The following is a 12197-nucleotide window of genomic DNA, read 5'->3' as shown; positions in this document are numbered from 1 at the left end:
TGATTCAAGCATGGAGTGCGGTGTCTCTTGATGCATGCACGGGTACATCTCAAACTTCCAAGAGATATTGGCAAAGGATCGAAGATCAATACTTTCACATTATGGCAAAGTATCCCAATAGGAGTCCACGCACATTTCGGTCGCTTCAAGGGCGTTGGGAGAATATCAAGCCTATGTGCAGCCGTTGGGCAGCTTGCTTGGAGCAAGTACGCAATGCACCTCCAAGTGGCACCGTGGAGTCCGACCATGTGAGTTTGTTTTGCCTTTGTTCAAATTGTGCATCATCATATTGCATCATGAGAAGTGATTGGATCACTTTGTTCACATTGTGTAGGAAAACATTGCTCAACATAGATACAAGGACATGGAAGCTTCGGAAGGCAAAATTTTCAAACTAGAGCATTGTTGGGAGTTGCTCCAAAAGTGCGAGAAGTGGAAGTTGATCGACAAAGAATCCCCACCAAAGAGAGGCTCACTTACAAACATGGATGAAGATGAGGATGATGATGGCCCAAGAAATTTGCACAAGCCCGATGATGACAAGAAGACCAAGAAGAAGATGAAGAGAGAGCAACAAGTATCAAGCTTGAGGGAGAAGATTGATGCCATGTTGCAATCCAACGAGTTGATGTTGTTGAAATCGTTGGAGATCAAGAAAGAGTTGGCTGAGAAGAAGGCGAAGGAGAAGCAAGAAAAGTGGCAGTTGCTCAAGGAAGAGGGGATGCGCAAAGCTGCCATCGAGGAGAGAAGAGCACGAGCCGCCGAAAACAAATCAATGTCCATGTTGCTCGCCGAAGAGAACAAGATCGTGTCAATGAATCGCAATGACATGGACGACCTCACCAACACATGGCATGATATGGCAAGGAGGGAAATCTTGAAGAGAAGAATGGTGGTGTCGGCCAGTTCGTGCTACAGTTCCGTTGATATTTTCTCCGCTGCATATGGTGGCAATGTGGATGATTTCGGTGCGGGAGTTGGAACAAGCGCCGGAGGTGGATTCGGAGGCGCCAATGAACTCCAAGGTGGACTCGATGGCGCGGAGTGAAGATCGATTAAGATGATGCCGGACATGGGCGCAAACCTTTTGCACGGCCCTCTTTTGCGTTAGCCGTAATGAACTTGGCTTCTATTTCGCGTAAAACTGTTTGTGTCATTTGAATTTGAACTTGTTTGTGAAATCCTATGTCAAATGCGAGATTTGCAGTTTATCTGTTTGCGGATCATCATGGTGGTGTTCGAGCAGAACCCGCATAGCCGACCCGTAAAAAAGCATATTCCGCGAATAAATTTTTTTACGGATCCGTTTACGGGGTCTGCATCTGTGCCAGCTCGCGCCGGCCCGCAAAAACTGTTTTGCGCGAACTGCAAACGCGTTTTGCGGACCAGCGTTTTGCGGGGTCTGCTAGAGTTACTCTAAGACATGTCATCCGAGGTGATCTTGAGTTCTTAATCCCCCCCCTTGAAAGAGCCACATGCAAAGACATCATGGGTGTCTCCCTGTTGTCACACGCGGGCTCCTTTCCTTTGGAAGAGAACTCATAGTCGGTGCTCTCCTCATGGTCGTGGATGAGATCTGACTTGGAGGCTGAGAATGCCAAGCCGCCGGCGCAGAATGTGTTCTTCAGAAATGCCAAAAGATTGTCGATGACGTGGAAGGACGGCAAATCCTGAAGCACGAGACTGAGGATACTAAAGGTATGGATGGATGGACCGTGGGTTAAAAGAACAAAATGTTTTGATTGCAATAAGGTCCTGCTCCTAAACAGTGTGTGGGTCCCAACAAAAAAGAAGAAATCACATATATAATCAAGAAATGAATCAAATACTTCATATGTGATATGTGTACGTACACACAAAGCGCACTTCAAGCTAGCAGGACACCGGTAGAAACTGGCTCCGTTAGAAAATCCTCTCTCTTCTAACCCGCACATCTAATTTCACTGGCTTGCCTAAAATAAAATCTATTTTTACGGGCAATGTCACAGATGCATTTTTTTGCAGGAACTTTAAGAAAATAGTGGGATTAATGTACTTGTAACATGAGTACTATATATGAAGTAAGGACAATAAAGTGCACCGTTCCAATTGTTCTTATTAGAATACGCTAGACATACACTGCAATATAAGCACAGTAGATGCACGTAACATACGGTGCAATATACGCTAGACATACGTGACGTAAAGCACGCAACGATCGCTCATGAGCGGCTTGTTTAGATATACACCACACGGTATATACGGTGGCGGTGCTTCACTTGGTATAGCCGATGCTGACGCCGCCGATGGTGACCAGCTCGCCGCCGCACCTGGGCACAAGCGACACGACCACCGTCTTGTCGCCGTCTGCCCCGATGTTGTCCATCAGGTCGCAGACGCCGAACCTCGCCACCGTCTTCACGGAGCCCTTCTTCTTGTTCGTCCGGACCATGTGCGGCGTCATCGCGACGCTGCCGGCGCAGTACCCCGACGCGGCATCGCCTCCGCTCTCGGGCGCGTTCACCAGCACGTCGAACTTGACGAACTTGAAGTGGTCGGCGACCTGGATCCCCTCGACGATCAGCACCTCCTCCGCCTCCTCCTTCTCCTTGTCGCTCCTCGACACCTGGGGCCTTGTCACCGTCACCCGCACGGTCTCCCTCAGCGTCGCCGGGAGCGCGCCCGCGGCGGGCGCCGGCGTCCTGCGGGATCTCTTGGCCGGCTTGGCTTTCAGCCACGGCAGGCCGACGTCCTGGTACGCGTACCCCATGGCGGCCGGGTCGAGGCAGTCGCGGACGCGGACGCGCACGGGGCGGGCCTCCTCGTCGTAGAAGAGGAAGGCGGTGTCAAGCCAGTCAGCGTCGGTGAAGTCGGCGTTGCCGGGGCGGAGGCCGCGCCAGACGTGCCAGAGGCGGTCGATGTTGCCGTGGTGCGCGAAGAAGATGGGGTCGCGCGCCGCCGAGTAGAAGTTGCCCATGTCCTCGTTGTTGGGTTGCGCCGGGTCGCCCGTCCAGGTGTGCATCGTGCCGTGCGGCACGTTCTCCACGGAGCCCGCTCCCGGGTCCGGCTGGTCGCCGGCGCGGTACGGCTGCCCCATGAACAGCCGGGTCTTTTTGGCACCCGACACCATCTGGCGGTACATGATGTTGAGGTTCTGGTCGATCTGCTCGTCTGTTGGGATGATGACATCTATCTCGTTGAAGTCGAGGTCGACCGGGAACGGCGGCTGGTGGGCGGGGTTGCGCCTCTCGTTGTAGAGCGGCGACGACCTGTTGGCGTAGATCGCCGGCAGCGTCATGCCGTCCGGCGCGTCCCAGTTCCAGAAGGGCAGCGCGAAGCTGCCGTCGCCGATGAGCTTGCCGAGGATCCGCTCGTGGAAGTAGAGGTAGAACCTGCACGTACACACGCAGCACCAAAAAAGTCAAACATTGTGACAAGTTACGGCACGTTCAGCTGGCGCACTGTACGAAAGGTGCCCACACGTACTCATGCAGTCATGCTTACTGCACACCCGCGACGACCAATTAGGCAATTACTAAGCTGACAAAAATGGAGATGCATGCATGTGTTATGTGTATATTTTGTGGTGGACGTTACATACCTGTGCCATGGGAAGAAGAGCCAGCAGTTGTGCACCTGGATCTCCAGGTCCGGGAAGCCGACCTGGTCGTACGCGCCGTCGCAGTAGGCGCAGTGCACGCGCCACTGCTGCTCGAAGCTGCGCGGGTCGTCGGCGGGCAGCTGCTTCATGAGCGCCACGGCCCGCTCGTACTTGGCCAGGTGCTCCGCGTCCGCCAGGTGCGCGGCCGGGCGCACGCGGAGCGGCGCCGAGGAGGCCGGCGGCAGCACGAAGTCGGTGATGCCGGTGCCGGACGTCGGGCAGCAGTTGGTGTCCGGCGCCGTGTTCGGGAGGTCGGGCGGGTTGCAGTTGCCGAGGTCCGGGGCCTGGATGGGTGCGGCGATCGCCCCTCGGCCCCGCTGCGCGCCCAGCCCGGCCGCCGCGGCGCTGCCGAGGCCGAGGAGCACGTCGCGGCGGTCGACGCGGCCGCCGGTTGCCTTGCACGTCAGGCGCCGCGTCTGCCTCGCCTTCGTGGGCACGAGGGCTTGGAGGCTGCACGGCATGCGAGTGCACCTTGCCACGCTCGTGCTGATCTCCATGGTGAACTCGAGGAGGTAAAATGGTGAACTGTGAGTCTGTGACATGTGTTGCACTGCTCCGTGTGGTGCTATATGTAGCCGTGCGTGCCACTTCGTGCACGTGCGGCAGGGCTCGCAGCTGTTGGGTTTGACTGTTGGTTACGTGTGATGGTTGAACTGCCTTACAACTGTTGGTCACTGTTCGTCGAGGGTGGATGGCAACTTGGCAAGGACTAAAGTGCAGTTCAGGATTCGCAAGTTACTTAAGTTGATACACGGTAAAGTGCTTACCTTTGTTTTTGAGATGGCTCATCATTCGGTGCTTACCTATCAAACGTGACAAACCACTTGGATCTTAAAAGGGATCGTGACATGCACACTAAGCAGCTACGTATAGTACAGTAGAGTGCTTGACAATTTTGGTACACTGCATAGTAAACAGTTACACACTGTACTGTGACATGTGTACATGTGTTTGAACCTACCGATTGATAATGAGAGTCACCTATATTTTTGGACACATCAATCGAATTCGAGCGAAGCCCTGACGTCCTCGGCGAAGTCTCGCCAGGAACGAGCCGGCACCGGCAACAATACAGCTGGCTGCGTGCGCCGACACAAGGTGGGGGAGGGGGGAGGGGGCCAGGAGTGTGGCCAAGGCTTGCGCGGTTAGGGTGCAGGGGTGGTCGCCGACATGGAAAACGGTGGGGTTTAGAGGATAGCCCGAGAGCTGGGGTGGCGATTTGTAACGTCCCGAGACCGATGTGCCAGGTGTCGTCCAGTTATTCGCTGTTGTTGCTTTGCCATTTGCTTGCGTGTCGCATCTTGTTATGTCATTATGTGCATTGCATCATCATGTTTTAAAACTTGCATCTGTTCCGGTCTCCTCGTTCTCTCTGTTGTTCGTTCTGAGCCCAGCCACACTTGCACGCGCCCGCGGCATGTCCGAAATATTATTTTATAAGTGGCCGGAAAATGTTCTCGGAATGGGATGAGAGTTGACGTGTGGTCTTATTTTAGTGTAGCTAGACCGCCTGTCAAGTTTCATCGCATTCGGAGTTCGTTTGATAGCCCAACCGTTAAACTATAGCGGCAATATAGTCGGTCAAACGTCGGATGTTTCCGGTCTCCGGAAACAGTTGCCGGGTTGCTTTCCCCCTCTCTCTTCTCAGCCCACCTAGTCCATCCTCTTTCCCCTCTTCACTTTCGGAGTTGACCGATGCGATCGCACGGTCCGAAACCTTCTCTGCTCAATGCATCAAAACCCCTCGCGCGCGTCCGAAAATTGTCCCGGACCCGACCCGGACAGTCGTCACCGTCGTGTCCGAACATCCCCAAACATCTACAAAACGTCTCCGTTTTTCTCTTTGGGCTGCCTAACCTATTTTTCCCGTCCGTCCGATTAAGATCGGAGGGACCAAATGCCCCTATCCAAAAATCCACTTGCTATATATAGACCCCTAACCTAATCTAGACAAACCACCTAATTTCTAGGGATCCTACCCTAGCGCCGCCGCCCACTTTCCTCTATTTTCAGCGCCAGGCCAATCACCTCGCTCCGACCATCTCCCTCGATTTGCGCCGATCCACCCAACCAGCTCGCAGCCGCCTCCCCTTCCCTGCTCCCGTGCGTGTCCAGCACCAGAGGAGAGGTGCTCCTCGAGCCCTCGATCCAGTGCGCAGGCGCCCTGAGCGCCTCCTCACCTCGTCCCCGCGCCGCCGTCGCTTCGCTGCAGTGCCCGCAACATTGTGTTCGCAGCGTCGAGAGGAGGCCGAGCTCCTCTCTCCGTCCAGCCCCGCCTCCGGCCGGCAGGTCACCGGAGTCGCCCGACGGCGCCAGATCCATCAGGCCAAGGCCCTCGCCACCTCCCCTTATTTCTCCTTCCTCCTTCTGCTTTCTCCCTCTCACGCAATTCTCTCCCTCTCTCTGAACCTTCACAGGAACAATGGCTCGCCGCCCGGAGCCGTCGCCTTCCACTGCCGCCTTTGCCTCGGATCCGGCCAGTTCCTGTGGCCCCTCGCCCCTCCAAGTTCCTTTGCTGCTTCTCAGCTGGCCCGCCGTCTTCGACCTCCCTCTGCATGCCCACAAGCCCGCCGACGCCGCTCCTCTGCTTCCGCTGCATCGAACGGCAGCAGTTCAGGCAGAGGACGCCGCCTCTGCCTCGACCCCGCCTGGACTCCCCTCCGTCGGCCTTCAACGCCATCCAGCGCCCGGATCCGCCCAACTCTGGCCTCCCTCGCCTCTCCCGCGTCACCGGAGCCCCGGCGACCCCTCCTGGACCTGCTGCTGCCGCCTGCGTCCTCCTCTGCTTCGAGCCGCTCTGCTTGAGCGTTGACCGTGCCCCGCTCAAGCGCTACGCGCCAGGCACGCAGCGAGGCCGGCTCTCCACCTCGTTCGATCCAGCAAGGCCCAGCTGCGACCGGCCCGGCCGCGCCCTTCGGCCACCCCAGTACACCACCAAGCCGGCCCAAGTGCCGTCGTGAGAAGCCCAGTCCGCTTCAGATTCGGCCCGTGTTGTTTTTTTTCCTGCCAGGCCGAATTTTGCTATTTCCAGAAAACTGCATATTTACAGTTTGGACCCCGAGCTTTATGCATATAATAACTCATGATCTATGCAGCATATGTAAAAACTTCATATATGTAATATGCTCAGAATCTTGTCTAGTTTCATAATATGCAACTTTCATCTATGTTTAAAATGATGTTTGTTTAAATTTGCTCCTATGCCATGCTAAAATGATTTAATTCATAACTTATTATCCGTAGCTTGGTTTTAATTAAACTTTATATGTAAATGGGGTAGAATTTTGCCTAGTAACATGGTGGCATCACTTTGCATGTTTAATAACTCTAAAATATGGTTTAGGGCAGAACAGTACCAAACCTAATATATGCATACGGGGATTTACCGGAATTGTTGTTCGTTGCTTCCGGCCTCATTTAAACTTGCCTAGATAGGTAGTTTTCATTTGCTTCACTCTCTTGCCATGTTTAACAACATTTAATATTGTTGGGTACATAAAACAAGATCGAACTAAATACGTTATGTGGTGTTTTGGCAATATGCAACTCCGTTGCATATTGAGCTCCACTTAATTTGTAGGACTGCTTGTGCACTTTGCCATGCCATGCTTCATTAAACCGGACATGCATCATACTTGATTGTGCATCATGCCATGATTATGTGGTGGTTGTTTATTATGTTGTGTGCTTCTTTCCGGTGTTTGCTTCTTCGGGTTGGTTCCGAGAACGTCGCGTTTGTGAGGATCCGTTCGACTACGTCTGTTTATCTTCTTCATGGACTCGTTCTTCTTCCTTGCGGGATTTCAGGCAAGATGATCATACCCTCGAAATCACTTCTATCTTTGCTTTGCTAGATGCTCGCTTTTTTGCTATGCCTATGCTGCGATACCTACCACTTGCTTATCATGCCTCCCATATTGTTGAACCAAGCCTCTAACCCACCATGTCCTAGCAAACCGTTGATTGGCTAAGTTACCGCTTTGCTCAGCCCCTCTTATAGCGTTGTTAGTTGCAGGTGAAGATTGAAGTTTGTTCCTTGTTGGAACATGGAGATGTTGTTCCTTGTTGGAACATGGAGATGTTGTTCCTTGTTGGAACATGTTTACTTGTTGGGATATCGCAATATATCTTATTTAATTAATGCATCTATATACTTGGTAAAGGGTGGAAGGCTTGGCCTTATGCCTGGTGTTTTGTTCCACTCTTGCTACCCTAGTTTCCGTCATATCGGTGTTATGTTCCCGGATTTTGCGTTCCTTACGCGGTTGGGTTATAATGGGAACCCCTTGACAGTTCGCTTTGAATAAAACTCCTCCAGCAAGGCCCAATCTTGGTTTTACCATTCGCCTCCTAGCCCCTTTTTCCCTTGGGTTAGGCCAGCCCAAGGGTCATCTTTTTTAACCCCCCCCCCCGGGCCAGTGCTTGTCTAAGTGTTGGTCCGAACTGAGTAGACTGCGGGGCCACCTCGGGGAAACTTGAGGGCTGGTTTTACTCGTAGGATGTCTCATTCGGTGTTGCCCTGAGAACGAGATATGTGCAGCTCCCATCAGGATGTCGGCGCATCGGGCGGCTTTGCTGGACTTGTTTTACCATTGTCGAGGATGTCTTGTAGAACCGGGATACCGAGTCTGATCGGAATGTCTCGGGAGGAGGTCTATTCCTTCGTTGACCGTGAGATCTTGTCATGGGCTAAGTTGGGTCGCCCCTGCAGGGATTTGAACTTTCGAAAGCCGTGCCCGCGGTTATGGGCAGATGGGAATTTGTTAACGTCCGGTTGTAGAAAACCTAAAGTTGACCTTAATTAAAATGCATCAACCGCGTGTGTAACCGTGATGGTCTCTTTCCGGCGGAGTCCGGGAAGTGAACATGGTGTTGGAGTTATGCTTGGCGTAGGTTGTTTTAGGATCACTTCTTGATCATATTTTATCGACCGTGCTTTGCCTTCTCTTCTCGCTCTCATTTGCGTATGTTAGCCACCATATATGCTAGTCGCTTGCTGTAGCTCCACCTCATACCTTTACCTTTCCCATAAGCTTAAATAGTCTTGATCGCGAGGGTGTGAGATTGCTGAGTCCCCGTGACTCATAGATACTTGCAAAACCAGTTTGCAGGTGCCGATGAGACCGTGCAGATGACGCAACCAAGCTCAAGAGGAGCTCGATGAAGATCTTGTCCTTTGTGCTGTTTTTCGTCCTAGTTGATCAGTAGTGGAGCCCAGTTGGGGTCGATCGGGGACCTTGTCGCATTTGGGGTTCTTCTTTTATTTTGGTTCTGTAGTCGGACCTTGATTGTATTTGGATGTTGTAATGCTTTATTCATGTAATTGTGTGAAGTGGCGATTGTAAGCCAACTATGTATCTTTTTCCCCTATTGTATTACATGGGTTGTGTGAAGATTACCTCACTTGCGACATTGCTTTCAATGCGGTTATGCCTCTAAGTCGTGCTTCGACACGTGGGAGATATAGCCGCATCGAGGGCGTTACAAGTTGGTATCAGAGCCTTCCCGACCTTAGGAGCCCCATTGCTTGATCGTTATTAGCGGCCGAGTTGAGTCTAGAAAAATGTTTTGAGTCATTTAGGAATTATATATATCAGAGAGTTTAGGAATTCTTTTTACTCCCCAGTCCCTTCGTCGCTCTGGTAAGGCATCCTGACGTCGAGTTTTGACTCTTCTCTTCTCAAATTTCACTAAAAAAAATTTAGGATCATGCGGGTATCTTGGAATCGTTCTGATGTTTTTGTGACGAGAACATTGTCTTGGTGCCTCCTGTCAGGGGTTTTGTGGCAGTGTCCCGGGGAGTTGAGCTCCGAGGTGTTGTCGTCACAATTTTATCGTTGCAGTTCTGGAATACCTGAGTTTAGTACGCCGACATCGAAAATCTCTTTTATGCAGTTTGTTGGTGAGATAACCTCGACGCCACCCAGTACTGGGGCGGGAGTTCGGGAGTATTGCCATAACTTGTATAACGGATGCTTTTCGAAGGTTGAGGTAGATGATTTCCGAAGGTTTCTTGGTTATGTGTTGAAGGATGGATACAGCTAGATGTAGGATTTGCTAGTTTTGGGTGAGATATTATTCTTCCCCTGTATCCCCAACACCTGATTGCATAACCGAAATTTTTTCGGGAGTTTCATAAGTGGGAATTCAAGTAGCTCTTAGTATATCTTTCCGACAGAGGTATGATATGAAATTGGGGTTCGACGTCTAGTGGTCCGCCTATTCACGGTCGGTTTTACAGTGGTCTCGTTGTGTCTTAAAGAGTCCTTGGCTATGCCGACTCGAGGACGCTTCGTATGTCATGTGCACTGCCTTGTACATGATGGTGCTGTACGATCGAGCCCGTGTAGGCCCCACCACGAAAACTTCGGACGAAATCTCTATCATATGTTTGTTCCGGCTTATTTTGCAAGCCAATCCTTTGTTTTATTTTGAGTTGTGGTATTCGAGTTGCTTCGAAGTCAAATGTTGATTCCATACCTTTTCCAAGTGGTGTTCTCATATTCCGATGTGAATACTAATCCTTCTCGATCATCGAGTTGTCATGCCAATCCCTTTTAACCGGTGTGCTTCTCTTCAAGTGGATCCGATCATTGCAACATCCGCAAGATTCAATCCCAGTTCTTCTCAACGGTGTTTGTTTCATCCGTCTCCAAATTGCCTTTGTTTTTCCCGCCCACCCACCCTTTTTCTTCAACGATTCAGATTTCTTATTCAAGTATCCTTTTATTGATGGGAAGTCTCTCCATCCTTTTTTCGTCAATATTCTTATCCGGTGATTCTCATGAAGATTCTAACGGAGCTTCAAGTTCGTCACCCTTTACTCATTTTTTTTTCTTCTCCGGTGGTTTAAATTCAAGCGTTATTGATCATATCTTTCTCCTCGTTTCAAATACCCTATCATGCCGGTGCTCCTCATATTCATTCACTTCTCGCTATTCTATTGTTCCGGAGTGCTCAAGTTTTCTCGAAGATTCGTGTTTTCATTCCTAATCCGTTCAAGTTATTTCGAGGTTCTTATCTTATTCTAGCCATTTAATTCAACTGGCGCAATCTATCTTCTAAATCGTTTTACGGTGTTCCTTTTCAGTGGGCCCTAACCCACAGGTCATTTCCCAGGATCTTACCTGACTCTTCTTATTTTCCCAGAGCTACCCTCAAATTCATCTTAATGTTTGACGTAAGAATGATTTATCATCAGTCACATGCTTTTCTCCAAGATCTTTCACATTCTTTTCATCATTGGCTCAATCTCTTCGCTTTTGATTATTCCGGTGTGCCTCAATAATTCTTGGTGGTGTTTCTTGTTGTCATTCTCATCATTTGAAAACCGAAGAAGAGTTTACATCCATATCTTATCCGTTCTCTCAGAGATTCGTGATTCTAGCTTGTTGCCATTCTCTCATAATTGTTCGATTGTGAGAATTCTTTTTATCCATCCGGAGCAATTCAGGAGCCTTTTCAGTTTGTTCATCCGGAGTCCATCAATTCAGGTTTATTCATTCTCAGCTTTCAGCTATCATTCTCCAAATTTTACCGGTGCTTCGTGCAAGTGATCTTTAATCGGCTCGTGATCTCTTCGTTCACTTGTATCTAAATTTCCCCAAGTATCCTCATTCATTTTCCAATTCTTCACGGTGTTTTTCTTTATCTTTTCTCCAATCGTTTTTTTTAATTCTTACGGTGGTTCGTGCAAGATTCCTCTTCTTTTGTTATCATATCAAATTCATTCGTTGTTTCGATTCCACCGGTGTTTCGTGGAAGGCATTCTCAAGTTGGCGCTATATCTATCTTAATCCTTTCTACGAGAATAAGTAGTATGCCAATTCCATTGCTTGTCATCAATTTTAATTGGTGAAGGATACTCATAATGTAATTCTTATTCTTGTTTCATCGAGTTTATTCAATTCCTATTTTTCCGGAGTGGCTCATCATACTCATTCTTAGTTTCAAGTGCTCATCTTTCTTTCCCGGAGTTCCAAGCTCTCATCATCACGAAGTCCATCTAAATCATTACAAGGTTTCACCTTGTGTTTCGAACTTCTCTTTATTTTTGTTATTCTTTTGTTTTACCGGAGTTCTTCATGAAGGTTCTACATGATGGTTCATAAAGGATGTTATTTCTTCTCCAAGTTTTTCATCGAGATTTTGCTAAGAAGCTCAAGCTTTCTTCATATTGCAATCCGGGGTACAATTCTTTCTACCATATTATTGGAGGTGGTATTATGTCATTCTTGATAATTTGAGTTCATGTTTCATGATTCACAGGTTGTTAAGAATGAGATATTTTAAATCCATCTACCTCTTCGTTGGAGTTATCTTGGGTTATATTCCATCTAAAGCTTTCCCTAAGGATTGTTGCTATCTATGGTGCTAATAAGTGACCCAAGTTCTTCTTTTATCCTTCCGGCGAATAAGTTTTCTCGTCTCCTTGTTCATATCAATCCAATTCTTTTTCCCGTGAGTGGCAGATTGTCACCTCATAATTTGAGATGTATTCCATAAGACCATATCAAGCTTATTATTTTCGTTGTTGGTTTTCCAACAACTCCGTGCT

General features: G+C 49.6%; 1 protein-coding gene across 1 annotated transcript; it reads right to left on the bottom strand.

Moving 5' to 3' along the window:
- Positions 1 to 2056: 2056 nt before the first annotated feature.
- LOC125537903 (polyphenol oxidase I, chloroplastic-like) lies at positions 2057 to 4182 on the bottom strand. Its single transcript, XM_048701228.1, has 2 exons — positions 3581 to 4182; positions 2057 to 3371 (listed from the first exon to the last, which is right to left on the bottom strand). The coding sequence occupies exons 1-2, from the start codon at positions 4180 to 4182 to the stop codon at positions 2255 to 2257; spliced, it is 1719 nt and encodes a 572-aa protein (XP_048557185.1). The 3' UTR covers positions 2057 to 2254.
- Between the last annotated feature and the right edge of the window lie 8015 nt (positions 4183 to 12197).

This window comes from Triticum urartu, chromosome 2, assembly GCF_003073215.2.
Source record: "Triticum urartu cultivar G1812 chromosome 2, Tu2.1, whole genome shotgun sequence".
Classification (NCBI taxonomy): domain Eukaryota; kingdom Viridiplantae; phylum Streptophyta; class Magnoliopsida; order Poales; family Poaceae; genus Triticum; species Triticum urartu.
The sequence above is the reverse complement of the archived record's forward strand: the minus strand, read 5'-3'. Positions and strand labels throughout refer to the sequence as shown.